The sequence below is a fragment of the Typha angustifolia genome, chromosome 1, assembly GCF_048772165.1.
Source record: "Typha angustifolia cultivar Huaian chromosome 1, ASM4877216v1, whole genome shotgun sequence".
NCBI lineage: Eukaryota > Viridiplantae > Streptophyta > Magnoliopsida > Poales > Typhaceae > Typha > Typha angustifolia.
This window is the reverse complement of record NC_133239.1, coordinates 2,267,404-2,280,447: the sequence shown is the minus strand read 5'-3', so window position 1 is coordinate 2,280,447 and position 13,044 is coordinate 2,267,404. Positions and strand designations below refer to the sequence as shown.

Sequence of the window (13,044 nt, the reverse complement as noted above, 5' to 3'; positions counted from 1 at the left end):
TGGATTCAATGGAATTTTCTGATGCAATTGTCTGTATGAATCTCTCTTAGATACAAGTCAACTACTGTTTCGATATCTTTGCTGCTAATAAGTAAGTTATAATCTGCTCAAAAGATAAAATTCTCGATTTCAAATCAAACTGAGTACATTTGAGGAGGGAGGGTGCTTATATCACAGAAGTTGACCCAAAAATCTCTTTTCTTGATCCAATCCCACATGATATATACACATTCTGTATCTATGGTGGATCATTGGTAGCAAAATTCTCTTCACAGTTCTTATTCTTTTGGTGATCACGAATTAAATTAATTCTCCTTTCTCTTTGATCTCATCCTTTACTATCTTCAACATCCTCCCCCTTGTCAACCTCTTCTTTAGCACCTGTTCCTTTCTCTTCTTTCTCACTCTTTCTCTTCTTAAGGAATTCAATAAGTCCTCCAAATGCAACGTCAGTGTTGTCGCTCTTCATCAGCATCTCGGCTACTTCTGCAGGGGTGACCTCCACCTGCGTTATTAATCCGTCGATCTCTGCGAACATGGGGTGGTCGTCAATGGAGTGGTAGTTGGAAGCCAACACTCTGAATCCATGAGGAGTGCAATAGCTCATGTGGATGTGCATGTCCATCCGCCCAGGCCTCAACAGCGCCGGGTCGAGCCGCTCCTTGTAGTTCGTCGTGAACACGATGATCCGCTCTTCGCCGCTCGTCGACCATAGCCCGTCGACGAAGTTGAGCAGCCCGGAGAGAGTCACCTGCTCGTGATCAAAACCACCAAAGCAAACACGATGAATCAATATTGCAGATTAATCTGCTCGTCGGAGGATGAAAGGGCATTATTTGGTGTAATAATTACCCTCGATATAGTTGAAAAAGATGATCTTTCTCTCATTTTCCAAAAAAGTACCTAATAAGATAACGAAATAGAGAGCAGAAGTGAGGGCATTCGGGACATTAGATCTCATCAATCTTAGTCCTTATCCAACCCTTTAGTGTTTTAATATTTTTTGTAGACGAAAGAGTCGGATAAGGAAGCCGATTATACCCCACTTAGCGGCCTTTGGCCCCGACAAGGGGCTTTATCTATCTACGTTGTTACAATGGGTGTATAGATATTTATAAATATATCGACACTAACCTTGTCATCACCTCCAGACGCAGTAGACTTAGCAGTCTGCTCCTCATTCTCATCCCTCTGCAGCTCGACGGCACAATCGATGTCTTCGATTACAAGAATCGATCTATTCGTCATCCCTATCAGCAATCTTCTCAACGTCGAATTCCAACCAACCTCAGTGAGCTCGAGATCATATATATCAAACTTGAGGTAATTCGCCATTGCAGCGATCAAGCTCGACTTCCCAGTCCCAGGTGGACCATAGAGCAAGTACCCTCGTTTCCACGCCTTCCCTGTCCTTTTGTAATACTCCTTCCTCTTCACAAACCTTAGGAGGTCATCCATGACTGCCTTCTTAAGCCCCGGATCCATAGCCAACGTATCAAAGGTGGACGGGTGGTGGAGATCAATAGGAAACCACGAGTCCCCTTCGTTCATGTAGAGCTTAAGAGTCTTATCATCCTCTTTGATGCACTTGGCGATGTCTAGTATGTACGGCAAATAGGAACCGAGCGCCTTGTCCTTGTTCTTCTTGTGGAAGGTGAGTTCGAACGATCTGATCTCGTTAGGCTTGTTGTTTGCTCCCGTTCCCGTCCCTTCTCGGCTAAGCAATTGCCATTTGAACTCGGTGCCTTCGAACACATCCGTCATCTCCTCTCCCTCCTCCATGCTTATGAGCATGCTCTTGGCCTCATCCACGCGGCTCACGCGCAGCCGTTGCATGTTGGTGTCGATGCGCGTGGCGAGGTAGGTCCTCGCGGCCTCGAAGATTTGGTTGTTGGCGTATCCCTCGCTCTCCTCGATCACGATCGTGTGGTGGTAGGAGATGCGGGAGCGGAGCTCGTGGAAACTGGAGAAGAGGAAGTCGCGCACCTCGTACGGGAGGAACTCGTTGACGATGCTGCGGAGGAGCATCGCGGAGGCCGCGAGGGAGGCGGCGGCCGCCAGGACCTTCTTGTAGGACTCGATGGCCTTGTCGTAGGATGCGATGGAGACGACCATGCTTGTGAGGAAGAAGAATGAGATGTGGAAGGAGGAGGACGGGTATTTGTTTGATAGAAATTGGATTGGTGGGGGAGACGTGGATGTCGGTAATGTTGAACATGGTTTATATAATGGAAGGATGGTTGACGAGAAAGTGGATCAACTGCAGCTCTGACGGCACGAACTATATGCAGCAGTTGAAGCTCACCACCATGGACACAATAAATTATTGTCGTTGAGGTTGTAGAGGATCCGGTTTTGGTTGACGAGAGGATGACTTTTTCCAAGTAGATGGAATAGAATTATAGAAGCGAGCGGAATCCAGACCACATTTTGCATGGAATTAGTTATTATTATTTTCTTCAACTCAAAGCTATTTATCTCCATAAGAAGTTGTGCGCCCCAAGTTTTGCAGAAAAGACTTTTATTTCTTTTTGGTCCAAAGATAAGTTTAGTGACAAAAAACTGACATAAAGCCAGCGAGAAATACGACCAAAATTGCTAGTAATTAAACACTAGAAATATCTTTCTCCATGATCGTTTACAAAAATCTAAATGGTCAACGTTCCTCCCCCACACCTCCACCTTAATAAATAGAGAGAGAGAGCAACGAGTATAATTCCTTCCCCGGTTTGCTAATAATTTCGACTTTTTCTAGTTAACTTTTATTTTCTCAAAGGTCGAGATTGAAATAAAAACTGTAATATAGTAAATTCATTTTTATTTTTTTTCCCAAGAGTTCCATCTACAAACTGAATTTTATCGCAGATCCAATCAGAGGCTAAGTTTCCCGACTGCAGCAAATTCCTAAATCCGGGGCTGCAGACGATCTACTCACAAAAGAGTAGGAATCCTAGGGTCTCCCGTCTGGCCGTCTCCCTCCTCTCCTTCTAAAGTCCTAGTTATCGTAGTTCGAGATCGAGATCGAGATCGAAATCGAGAGAGGTGATGGCCGATGAGAATGATCCCCAGAAGATAAAGAGGATTGCGGCGGCGGCGTACGACTACGAGAACGATTCAAGATGGTCGGACTACTGGTCCAACGTCCTCATCCCTCCCCACATGGCCTCCCGATCCGATGTCGTCGACCACTTTAAGCGCAAGTTCTACCAGCGATACATCGTATGCGCTAGATCCCCTCTTCCTCCTCCTTCCTCTCCTATTCTTTAATTTTGATTCTTTTTTTTTTTCTTTTTGGTTCCTTTCAGAAGGATTTGACCTAAGAATCTAGTATTCCTTTTGAAGGGTTTTAGTTATTTTCCCCCCCTTTTTGGGTGGTTTGATGGTGACGAGGAGGTTTTGAGAGGTTAGATTTGTTTGAGCCAATAGTAGTCTGTTTGTAAACCTAGAGTTCATCCTGAAATAGTTATGAAAAATTAAAAAGGATTGCTAAGAGAATTGCAACGTTCTTATGATAGTTCCGAAGTCACCGAATTCTTTAGGAGCGTCGTCAAGATAAGCATCGGCCTCAAGCTTGAGGAAGTTTTAGGACTAAAGAGGTTGAGAACTGATGTTTCCATCCGAAGCCGGTACTGGGATTTATTGACCTTGCATTGGCCCGCAAGATCTTCCTCGAGTAAAAATTGATGTTTGAAGCAGAATTGCCGTATGCACCTTCTTTTTCCTTTGACAATTTTACAACTTCTGCTTGGGTTTGTTGTATCATATGTGATGTTTGTATTTTGTTTTAATGAAACAGGGCACTATGTGCCTTTTGTCAAAAAAAAAATAAAAATAAATTATATGTGATGTTTGTTTAGTTAAGGTAAAAATGAACATGATTTTAGACAATTAGGCTGGAAGAGAAAATTTGAAGTTTATTGTCTGGGCTCCAGGTTATATCAGCCTTTCCTTCATTTGTACAAAAGTTCCACCCTCAAGTGCCCCAACTGCGTTTGAATTTGTTGAGTATTGATTAATTTTGGGAGGAGTTGATCGTTTAACCCTTGTATGGCTTTTGACAATGTTTGAACCATTGCAACAAAATCATTTGATTATTGCCATCAGAAAACAAAATTCAAATTCTTAGATCATTATAAGAGTTTGTTTCTTTACATTTTCATATTCATTTCATTATAATTCCTAGGATCCTGATTTAGTGGTTGAGGGAATGCCATCGACTAGTTCCTCTCAGTCAGAAAGACCTTCCGGAAGATCTTCATCTACAACAGCAACTGAAAATGTGAGATCTCGTGAATCAGGTAAAAGTTTACAATTGTTTCTCGTTTCTTGTGCTATCCTTTTCATACTACAACATAAGAAAGTTGCTCTATCTTTTAGCTCAAATTTAATGATATTGGAACTTATCATAATGATTTAGGATCCAGTGCTGGAGCATCTGCACCACCCAGCAGGGCTGCAAATTCTTTACGGTTGGATGGACGATCTATACATTTTTCAGTGAATGCTTGGGTATGGAAAGATAAAAAAGAATTCTTTTATGTACAACTTTATATTCATAAGTTTATCATCTTACTGTTTAGATATTTGAAATGCCAACTGGCCTGCACAATTTTACTCATCGACAGAAAATGTGACTTAGATAAAACCTAAAATGCCTGGCAGAAATTGTGAGCTGAAAGATGTACAGACAGAGAATGTGGTCCTATTTAATATTTTTATTATTTGCTAGATTAGATCACTGCAAAGACATTTTTCGCGATTGAAATTTTCTCAAAGCCAAAGATGATTGTGTCACACCGCTGCCTTGTCTTTTGTATGTTTGCTATGCGAAACAGAACAATGTTATATGTTTGGCCTGTCACAACCCAAAAACAAAATCACGATTGGCCATGTAACCCAATAAAACTTAGATATATAAAATCTTAATATTTAATCTTGGTGCACCATATTCATTCGCCACACCGATCATCATCCAAAATGTTCAATTTCTAACTGAAGAGTATATCACGCCCCTATATATTGACAACCATTTACAGAGTTGGATTGCCACCTAGAATGGGGGGTGCGTATGCGGTCTTATAACATAATAATTGCTGGGCAGCATTTTTTTATTTTTTTGCCGTGAAGACAATTATTCTGTAGTAAAAACATTTATTTTGATACTCATTTTCCATTTATTTAATAAAATATAAATTTGTACTATATTTTACAGGTGTTTGTTGTTGCTGTGCTTGGTGTCCTTCCTATTGTGCCAAGAAATCTTTCAATCAAGGCATATCGATTGTCACTGCTGGGCACCGCATGTTCTTCAGCATATTCTTTATATTCTCTTTATGGGGTAATTATCGAGTGATTGTCATTTTCTTGCTATATGTTTTCTGCTTTATTACTTTTGTCAATCAACACCTAATCATTATGATATATTTCCTCTCTCAGAAACCAAGGGCATGGAATCTACCTGCCATTCAGACATGGTTTCAATCTGTAATTGGGGCCAAGGATTTCATCCATCTGATCTTCTGTCTTATGTTTGTTTCATCTCAGTTACACTTCAAGTGTGAGCAACATACCGCTGCTATTTCAGTGTTTAACTCTTGAAATTAGGTGTAATACTTATTGAACTGCTTATGGTTGCCACATTTTCAATGGCTTGAAAGTTTGAATACCTATCTGTGTGGCAGTTGCTTTGATACCTGTGCTCTGTTGGGCCCTTGAACATGTTGCCAGATTCCTAAGACGTAATTTCACACGATCCTCTTTATACAGGTACACAATTATCAATAACCACCAACATCAATTTGAATAAGATTCTGGTTTATTTTGTGCATGAGAATATATTCTTAGTTCATGCAGTTGCTAGCCTGTGATAGGTTTAGCAATTTTATCACTCTTTTTTTCCCAGCTACTTGGAAAACATATAGCGAATAAATTATAATTATTAGGAACAGTATGACTGTTAGATGGTAAACCGCAAGCATGGATATTTTATTATACATAGCTAATCTGCAGTCTCGTATAGGTTTCCTTAGAATGTTCACAGTTACTGTATTTGGTAGCACAGGCTGTCTAGTCAGTTGAGAAGACTTAAGGTTTATACCAAATATTTGAGACTTAGTGAGCTTGAATTCTTGTTATATTAAAGAAGTTAACAAGCCTGATTTTTTTTTTTTTCACTTCAAGTAACTATTAAGTTTGTCACAGCTTTAAGAGTTTGTTTGACCAACTTTTCTTGTATCTTGTAGGCATATACTCATTTCTTAGTTTCTTTTAGTGGAAGGTAGTGAGTTCCAATCAGGAGCTATATAAAACAATTGGGGAAACCCGAAATTAATTCAGATAGGCTTTTATTGAATAGTTGAAAGCATTAAGTAGATTTTTTTTTATAAACATTAAGTAGATATTAAATGAGTTGAGAACTTGAGATTAAGGAAAGACCTAGGCTAAATGCTAAAGCACTACTATTTTAAACTAGAAATTGATTCAGATAGTATTGAATAGTTGAAAGCATTAATTAGATAATTGAATGATTTGAGAACTTGAGATAAAGGAAAGATCTAGGCCAAATGCTAAAGCATTACTATATCAGTCTTATAGCAGTATAGAATTTGCTGCGATTGGTCAGTACATACATATTGTTCAGATATTGTCCATTTACTTTGTTTCTTATTGAGGTAATTGCTTTTTATGATTTTCTCCGTTTAGTTCTTCATAAGCTTTCGACTTGCTTTACATTCTCGTACAATGAAAGATATGAAGTTACAGTACAGCAGGCTTAATGACCTGATTGATTTTGTGTAAAGGAGATACTTGGAGGAGCCTTGTGTGTGGGTAGAGGCAAACACAACCACACTTAGCATCCTGAGTTCAAATGCGGAGATCGCTCTAGGCTTTCTTCTGATAATATCGCTGCTCTCGTATGTGCATCTCGCTACACTTCCATCAAAATTTCAATTGTTATTTTCACACTAAATTCTAAATTTTTCTCATGCAGGTGGCAACGCAGCATACTTCAGACATTCATGTACTGGCAGGTCAGTTCTTCGTTCTTTTATTGGGAATGATATGCATTTTTCTTCCCCTGCAGATATGTTTGTTGTGCTTGTGATTGAGACCACTGTCCTATATACTCCTGCTAAATTTGACTAGTTCTCAATAACATCTATATAACTAAGGCCTCTGTTGTTAAAACCCTGGAAGAAGTTGTTTGGTATGGAAGTTTTCTTCTAGATTGCCATTGATCTACTGTAGTTATTATCATCTTGTGGTTTGTTGCTTTTATGTTCTGACTACTTTTCTTGTATATGTGATTGTTCAAACAGCTGTTGAAACTCATGTACCATGCTCCTGTAACTGCTGGTTATCACCAGAGTGTGTGGGCTAAAATTGGCCGGACGGCAAATCCCTACATCTTTCGCTATGCGCCATTTCTAAATACTCCAATTTCAGCAGTTCAGAGGTGGTGGTTCAGGTAGAAGAAAACAAGCAGAAGGCACGAACAGGATATCATGTTTCCAATATTGAAATAGAAACTATAACGGAAAGATGCTTAGGTTCTGACTGACCTTCAACTTTTAACAATTAGCACTTGTTGCATGTCTTTCCGCTACTTTGCGCTTTCACAGAATTTTGTAATTCTTATGAATTATGGGACAAAATTTTACTTTCAGTTAGAAACATAATATCGGATTTTATTATTGCTCTGGAGAATGCCTGGAGGAACATTCAGGCGGGTTTCTTTCTTGATCCTCACGTTGTCTTTTACTTAACGAAAGGGACCACCTAGATTATGGGTTGGGTTTTAATCTACTCTTGAAGTAATTGCAAGGTTAACTAGGATCCTGGGATGGTTAGGCCTGAAATCTGAGTGTGATAATTTTTTCTGCAAGATGTTGGCTTGAAACTTATGTAATTGCGCTTAGATGATTAAAGGGTTTATAATTGCACCTTAGGAAATCATAAAACTTCACTTCCTCTCAAATAATATTACCAATCTGCATTTAGAGAAATTTGCTGATGAGGCGACTCCTTATATTCCCTACAACATAAGACACGCTTGAAATAAAAATGCCATCTCTTTCCAATAACAAATACTCCACTTCTATTTGATACCGGAAGACCGTCTCCTTCCATCGCTGTATCAAAATGTAAGCACGAATGTTTTTTGAGTTCATATATTTTACTCCTTATGTTTTGGATCAAAATCACTTTACCATGGAACTTTGTTTGTTTAAAAGATGAAACCCTTTATTCTTTTTTATTCTTTTCAGTTGCTTGGAATTGAAAATCGGATGCAATTGTAATTTAAAATTATTAGCAGTTTAAATAAAAATTATTAAACCCTCTCGACTTTTATTTTGTATCGCTAAATCACTATAAACTTTTTCTTTAAATACATAATTAATTAATAAAAGTATGATCATCTAAGTCATTTTATTCTCTATATTAACTATGTTTATATTTACAGTTCAATCAAAAGGGCAGAATAACTAGTGTTTGATCCGGTCAGACAAGGCGACTAATATTGAATTCTTCCATCGATAACATCCAATTAGCCCATCTATGACCCAAAAATCGTGTGGGCTGTTACAAGGACTAGAGGCATCCGACAAGCTAATGAACACGGTCTTGCTTGTTCCTGCTCGTTTATTTATTTCTCTCGTCCAAGTCAACACCAAAACTTGTAATAGAAAATAAACACACCCACAAGAAACAAGAAAGAAATCAAAACATCCTACCAAATAATCAGCAAGAATAAAGAGAATTAAACCAAAAAAAAAAAACGAATGCCAATTACGAGATCACATCAAAGTTAATTACAATTCGGAGATGCATCACGGGAGATAGAGAGAGAGAGAGAGAAAGAACCCGCGGATTAAAACGACTCCTCGTTGATGCCGATCTCATTGCGCGCCATCCCAACCTGTACACATCCAAATTTTCTATCACCATCCCTTCTGGTCGACCCCTACGATACGGCGAGCCCCAGGAAATCGAGCGCCGACTTCGCCATGACGGTGGCGAACTCGGAGAAGCTAATGACCCCGTCCCCGTCCGTGTCCGCCTCCCGCATCATCTGCGTCAGCTCGCAGAAGGTCAACGGCTGGCCCATCTTGGCCATCGACCTCGCCAGCTCCGCCGCAGAGATGTACCCGTTCCCGTCCCGGTCGAACGACCGGAACACCTCGAGGAGCTGCGCCTGGTCTACTAGCGTTTGCTGGGTCATCAGCGGCGCGATCGCGACGGCGAGCTCCTCAAACTCGACGGCGCCGTTGCCGTTGGCGTCCATGCTGGTGAGGAGGGCGTGGATCTGGTCGCCAGTGGGCTTCAGCCCGAGGGAGCGGAGGAGCGCGGCGAGCTCGAGCTGGGTGAGGCTGCCGTCGCTGTCCATGTCGAACCGGCGGAAGATGTCGCGGAGTTGCTTTAGCTGCTCACCTTGGAGGAGCTTACCGCCCATTTCGTTTCGCGGGGAAGAAATCGGCGGTTTGTAATAGGAAGAGAGAAGAGGGGGAGGAGGGGCGGGGAGTTTATTATGGGTAAAGGGAAGGAAGGTGGTTTCATTTTTGTTTTGATTTATTAATTTCTATTATTATATTTAGAAATTAATTTGTTTTTATTGTTAATAAATTAATGGTAAGGGTGAGGTGTTAGAAGACGCGTCGTCTCTGTGGTCGAGTCGGTGGAGATGGTCAGACGCAAGAGAGTGGAGGAAAGAAAAGTTGACAGTGTAACTGGATCCAGATCTGATAACATTAATTCTTATCCGGGTTTTTGTTATGTAACACCGATTAACTCAGTATAAGAGATAAGTAGGCTGGATAACTATCCATGATAAAGACCATCGGATCTGCAGCTACATGCAGCGTGATGGCATATTGGCATAGCTTCTTTTGTTTTTTTAACTTTGACTGAGTCCATTTAAGACGGTAACTCGTTTCTATAGGTGACCAAGATCTGCTTCTAAGTCTCCTCTAAGACCACGGACCTAATCCAAAAGGATAGGATCCGAATCCGAAAGCTAGTGGCTCATCTCTTGTTTATTTCTATATAGATCTTTTTATTTATTTTCACTATTCGTCAACTCTTTTAGCTATAGAAAATTTTGAAATATTATATCTTTATTAAAAAAAAAGAGAGAGTAAAGTTAAAATTTAATTTTCTTTTTGTGAATATTATTGGAAGGCAAGAGATTTCTATAATTCAGGAGGTCAATATGTAAAAAAAAAGAAAAAAGAAGAAGAAAACAATAAAGGTAGAGTAATTACATGTAGAAATGGAATAACTGAAGGATTCTTAGTGTAACTTTTTGTTTCTTTCTAATTCAGATCTTTCTAGGAAGCTAACACTTGGTTGGTGTGGTTAGAATCTATCACAGCTAGATTGTTATTGTAAATTGAAGTAGTTTAGATGTGATTAAGATTGACTCCTTAATTTTTTTAAGTTAACATAATTTTAAGAACATGATGCCATAGATGGTGTTCGTGTTACTGCTGTCATTGAATGATTAATCTGAAAAAAAAAATTAGCATCGGATCTGGTCGTGGTCTCTTTGACTTCAAAATTATAATGGAATTTTAGATCCATATACAAATCTCTCTTCTTTTATATATAAAAATATCTATAGATAATGTAGTTCCGAGTGGGCCTCCCTACGTGAACTCTAGTTCCCCACTAACATCGTAACATCCGTGGATATATCAAATTCTTTTCTTTAATAAAATAAAAAGAAGTCCGATTCAGAGGCTCAATGTAAGAGTTATTAATTAAATATTAATTTTATATAATGTGTGTAACCAGAATTTACAAAGAGATATGATTTTAATAGTTCAATCAAATGCACAAATTCATTCTTTTTTCTTCCTAAAATATATGCTTTTCATGATCCAACTGCAACAGTTATGCCTCTCATCCAATGCAAGGACGAAATTGATAATGAAATACTGGGGCTTACCAAGTTCTATTAAAGAAGAGAAAAGGAGATAGGCTTCAAGAAAAAATTATTTCTTTCAAAGTAGATTGTACGGATGCACTTATAAACAATTAATCTGCAATCTATAGAAAGATCTCTTGCAAAAAGAATATAGAGGTTTATTTTCAGAGCATTGCCTGTTCCCAAAAAAATTCCTTTTATTTTTTTTTTTCTAGTGACATGCTATCCATGACACTGTCTGTCGAAAATTTGTCAAGAATGGCAATAACTAATATATCTTTCAGACTACCTGTTTGGCCTGATAGGATCTATCCAAGATCTTTACTATGATCCACATAGTTAATTGTACTACTAGAACTCAAGATTGAATTGTTGAATAGCAAAATAATGGTTGTATAGGACGAACATAAAACACCTATATGGTACAGAAACTAAGGCAAAAGCTTACATCTAATACCTAATCTTATCGTGAGTTGTCTCTTAGCTCATACTAAGATGTCATTCTTAGCATAGAATGAGTCGTTAAAAATTAATACTTACCGTGCCAGTGAATTATTGAGACTTTACGGTAGAGCCGACTGCACTGCAACCCGGTGATTTAGGTACTCCGCGTACTCTCATCAACTTCCTGACCCTGGCGCTGTCCTCCCACCTCCCCATTCCTGCATACATGTTTGACAGCATCACGTATGCCGGCGCATGCCCGGCATCCATCCTTATCAGCCTCTCCGCCGTCCACTCCGCACAGTCCACGAAACCGTGCTCACAGCTCGCACTCAGCAGGCTCTTGAGCACTCTTTCGTCTGGCTCCATCGGCATTGACAGAACCATCTCCCACGCCTCCTCCACCTCCTTTGCTCGCGCGAGCACGTCGACCATGCACCCGTAATGCTCTCTTCTTGGCTCGATTCCATCCACCGTTCTCATTCGGTGGAAGACTTCACGTGCTTCGTCGACGAGCCCTGCATGGCTGCAGGCATGCAGCACCCCGATGTATGTCACGTGGTCAGGCGCCAGCCCATGTCTCAACATATCGCCAAACAGCCGCAGCGCCTCCGTTCCATTCCCATGCGCCGCGAGAGCGGTGAGCATAGCCGTCCATGCCGGCTGATCCCTGTGAGGCATTTCGTCGAACACTCGCCGAGCCGAGTTTACGCGCCCGCACTTAGAGTACATTGTGAGCAGCGCAGTGCCAAGGGTTGACGTAAGAGGAAACGCGACGACGGCGTTGCAATGCGCGCGCTCGCCGTCGGGGAGCGCCCCGAGCCGCGCTGCGGAGGAGAGCACGGAGACAAGCCCAGCCTCGGTGGCGGCGGCGCCTGCAAGTCGGGCGCGGACGAAGGTCGCGAGGGCGTCGGCTTCCCGCCCGGCGTGGGAATATGCGGTGATTAGCGCGGCCCATGTGATCGGATTTGGATTTGGCATTTCGTCGAACAGCTTGCGGGCTTCCTCGAAGCGGCCGCAGCGCGCCAAAGCGGAGAGGAGAGTGGTCTGGAGGACGACATCGTCGTGAGGGTAAAAGTGGAAGATCTTAACGGCGGGGGAGAGGCGGGAGATGGAGGCGTAGACAGAGATGAGAGCGGAGCGGAGGAAGGGGTCATGGAGGAAGCAGAGCTTAGTGAGGTGGGCGTGGAGGATGGGGACGTTCTCGGGGAAGTATTTGGCAGCGCGGAGGAGGAAGGTGAAGGTGAACTTGTTGGGTTGCAAACCGGAGGGGAGCATGGAGCGGACATAGAGGGAGAGGGCGAGGAGGGGCGGGGAGCGACGGAGGACGGTGTTCCATTCGAACGTGGAACGTTGCGAAGGCGATGGACTGCTAGGATTGTCCGATGAGGGCATACCTCTGCATGCCACTACAAAGTCTCCAACCTATTATTAATCTCTCTTCTAGAAAAATGGCTCCATACTTAAATCTATTGAAATAAATTTGAACAATTCCTGTAGATATAGCATCGCAATTACACACAACGAAGAAAAAATGAACTGAAACAACCTGAATCGATTCGATGGCATCTGCTAAATAAAATAATCCTCGTTCTCAGCTACATAACCAAACAGTACTGCGTTAGCCATCTCTAACCATAGCCATTGTTCCAAATGCATTGAAGAGAAGCCGA

At 41.2% G+C, this 13,044-nt stretch overlaps 4 protein-coding genes across 5 annotated transcripts; 1 reads left to right on the top strand and 3 right to left on the bottom strand.

The window, feature by feature from the left end:
• Nucleotides 1-104: 104 nt before the first annotated feature.
• Nucleotides 105-2,347, bottom strand: LOC140763076 (AAA-ATPase At3g50940-like). 2 transcript variants are annotated; one of them, XM_073101117.1, is made up of 3 exons: nucleotides 1,135-2,347; nucleotides 853-903; nucleotides 105-751 (listed from the first exon to the last, which is right to left on the bottom strand). In XM_073101117.1, exons 1-3 carry the CDS (start codon nucleotides 2,113-2,115, stop codon nucleotides 329-331), a joined length of 1,455 nt encoding a protein of 484 aa, XP_072957218.1. In that variant the 5' UTR covers nucleotides 2,116-2,347; the 3' UTR covers nucleotides 105-328. The 2 variants fall into 2 exon arrangements, with proteins under 2 accessions (XP_072957218.1, XP_072957228.1); XM_073101127.1 differs by lacking the exon at nucleotides 853-903.
• Nucleotides 2,348-2,881: 534 nt separating this feature from the next.
• On the top strand, nucleotides 2,882-7,679 carry LOC140765663 (uncharacterized). The gene is made up of 9 exons (XM_073104856.1): nucleotides 2,882-3,219; nucleotides 4,184-4,298; nucleotides 4,418-4,509; nucleotides 5,213-5,338; nucleotides 5,437-5,557; nucleotides 5,682-5,766; nucleotides 6,801-6,914; nucleotides 6,992-7,031; nucleotides 7,320-7,679. The coding sequence occupies exons 1-9, from the start codon at nucleotides 3,046-3,048 to the stop codon at nucleotides 7,470-7,472; spliced, it is 1,020 nt and encodes a 339-aa protein (XP_072960957.1). The 5' UTR covers nucleotides 2,882-3,045; the 3' UTR covers nucleotides 7,473-7,679.
• A 1,038-nt stretch (nucleotides 7,680-8,717) lies between these two features.
• On the bottom strand, nucleotides 8,718-9,540 carry LOC140763149 (probable calcium-binding protein CML14). Its single transcript, XM_073101217.1, has one exon. It carries the CDS (start codon nucleotides 9,452-9,454, stop codon nucleotides 8,966-8,968), a length of 489 nt encoding a protein of 162 aa, XP_072957318.1. The 5' UTR covers nucleotides 9,455-9,540; the 3' UTR covers nucleotides 8,718-8,965.
• A 1,939-nt stretch (nucleotides 9,541-11,479) lies between these two features.
• On the bottom strand, nucleotides 11,480-12,766 carry LOC140759670 (putative pentatricopeptide repeat-containing protein At5g40405). Its single transcript, XM_073096300.1, has one exon. The coding sequence runs from the start codon at nucleotides 12,764-12,766 to the stop codon at nucleotides 11,480-11,482; it is 1,287 nt and encodes a 428-aa protein (XP_072952401.1).
• Between the last annotated feature and the right edge of the window lie 278 nt (nucleotides 12,767-13,044).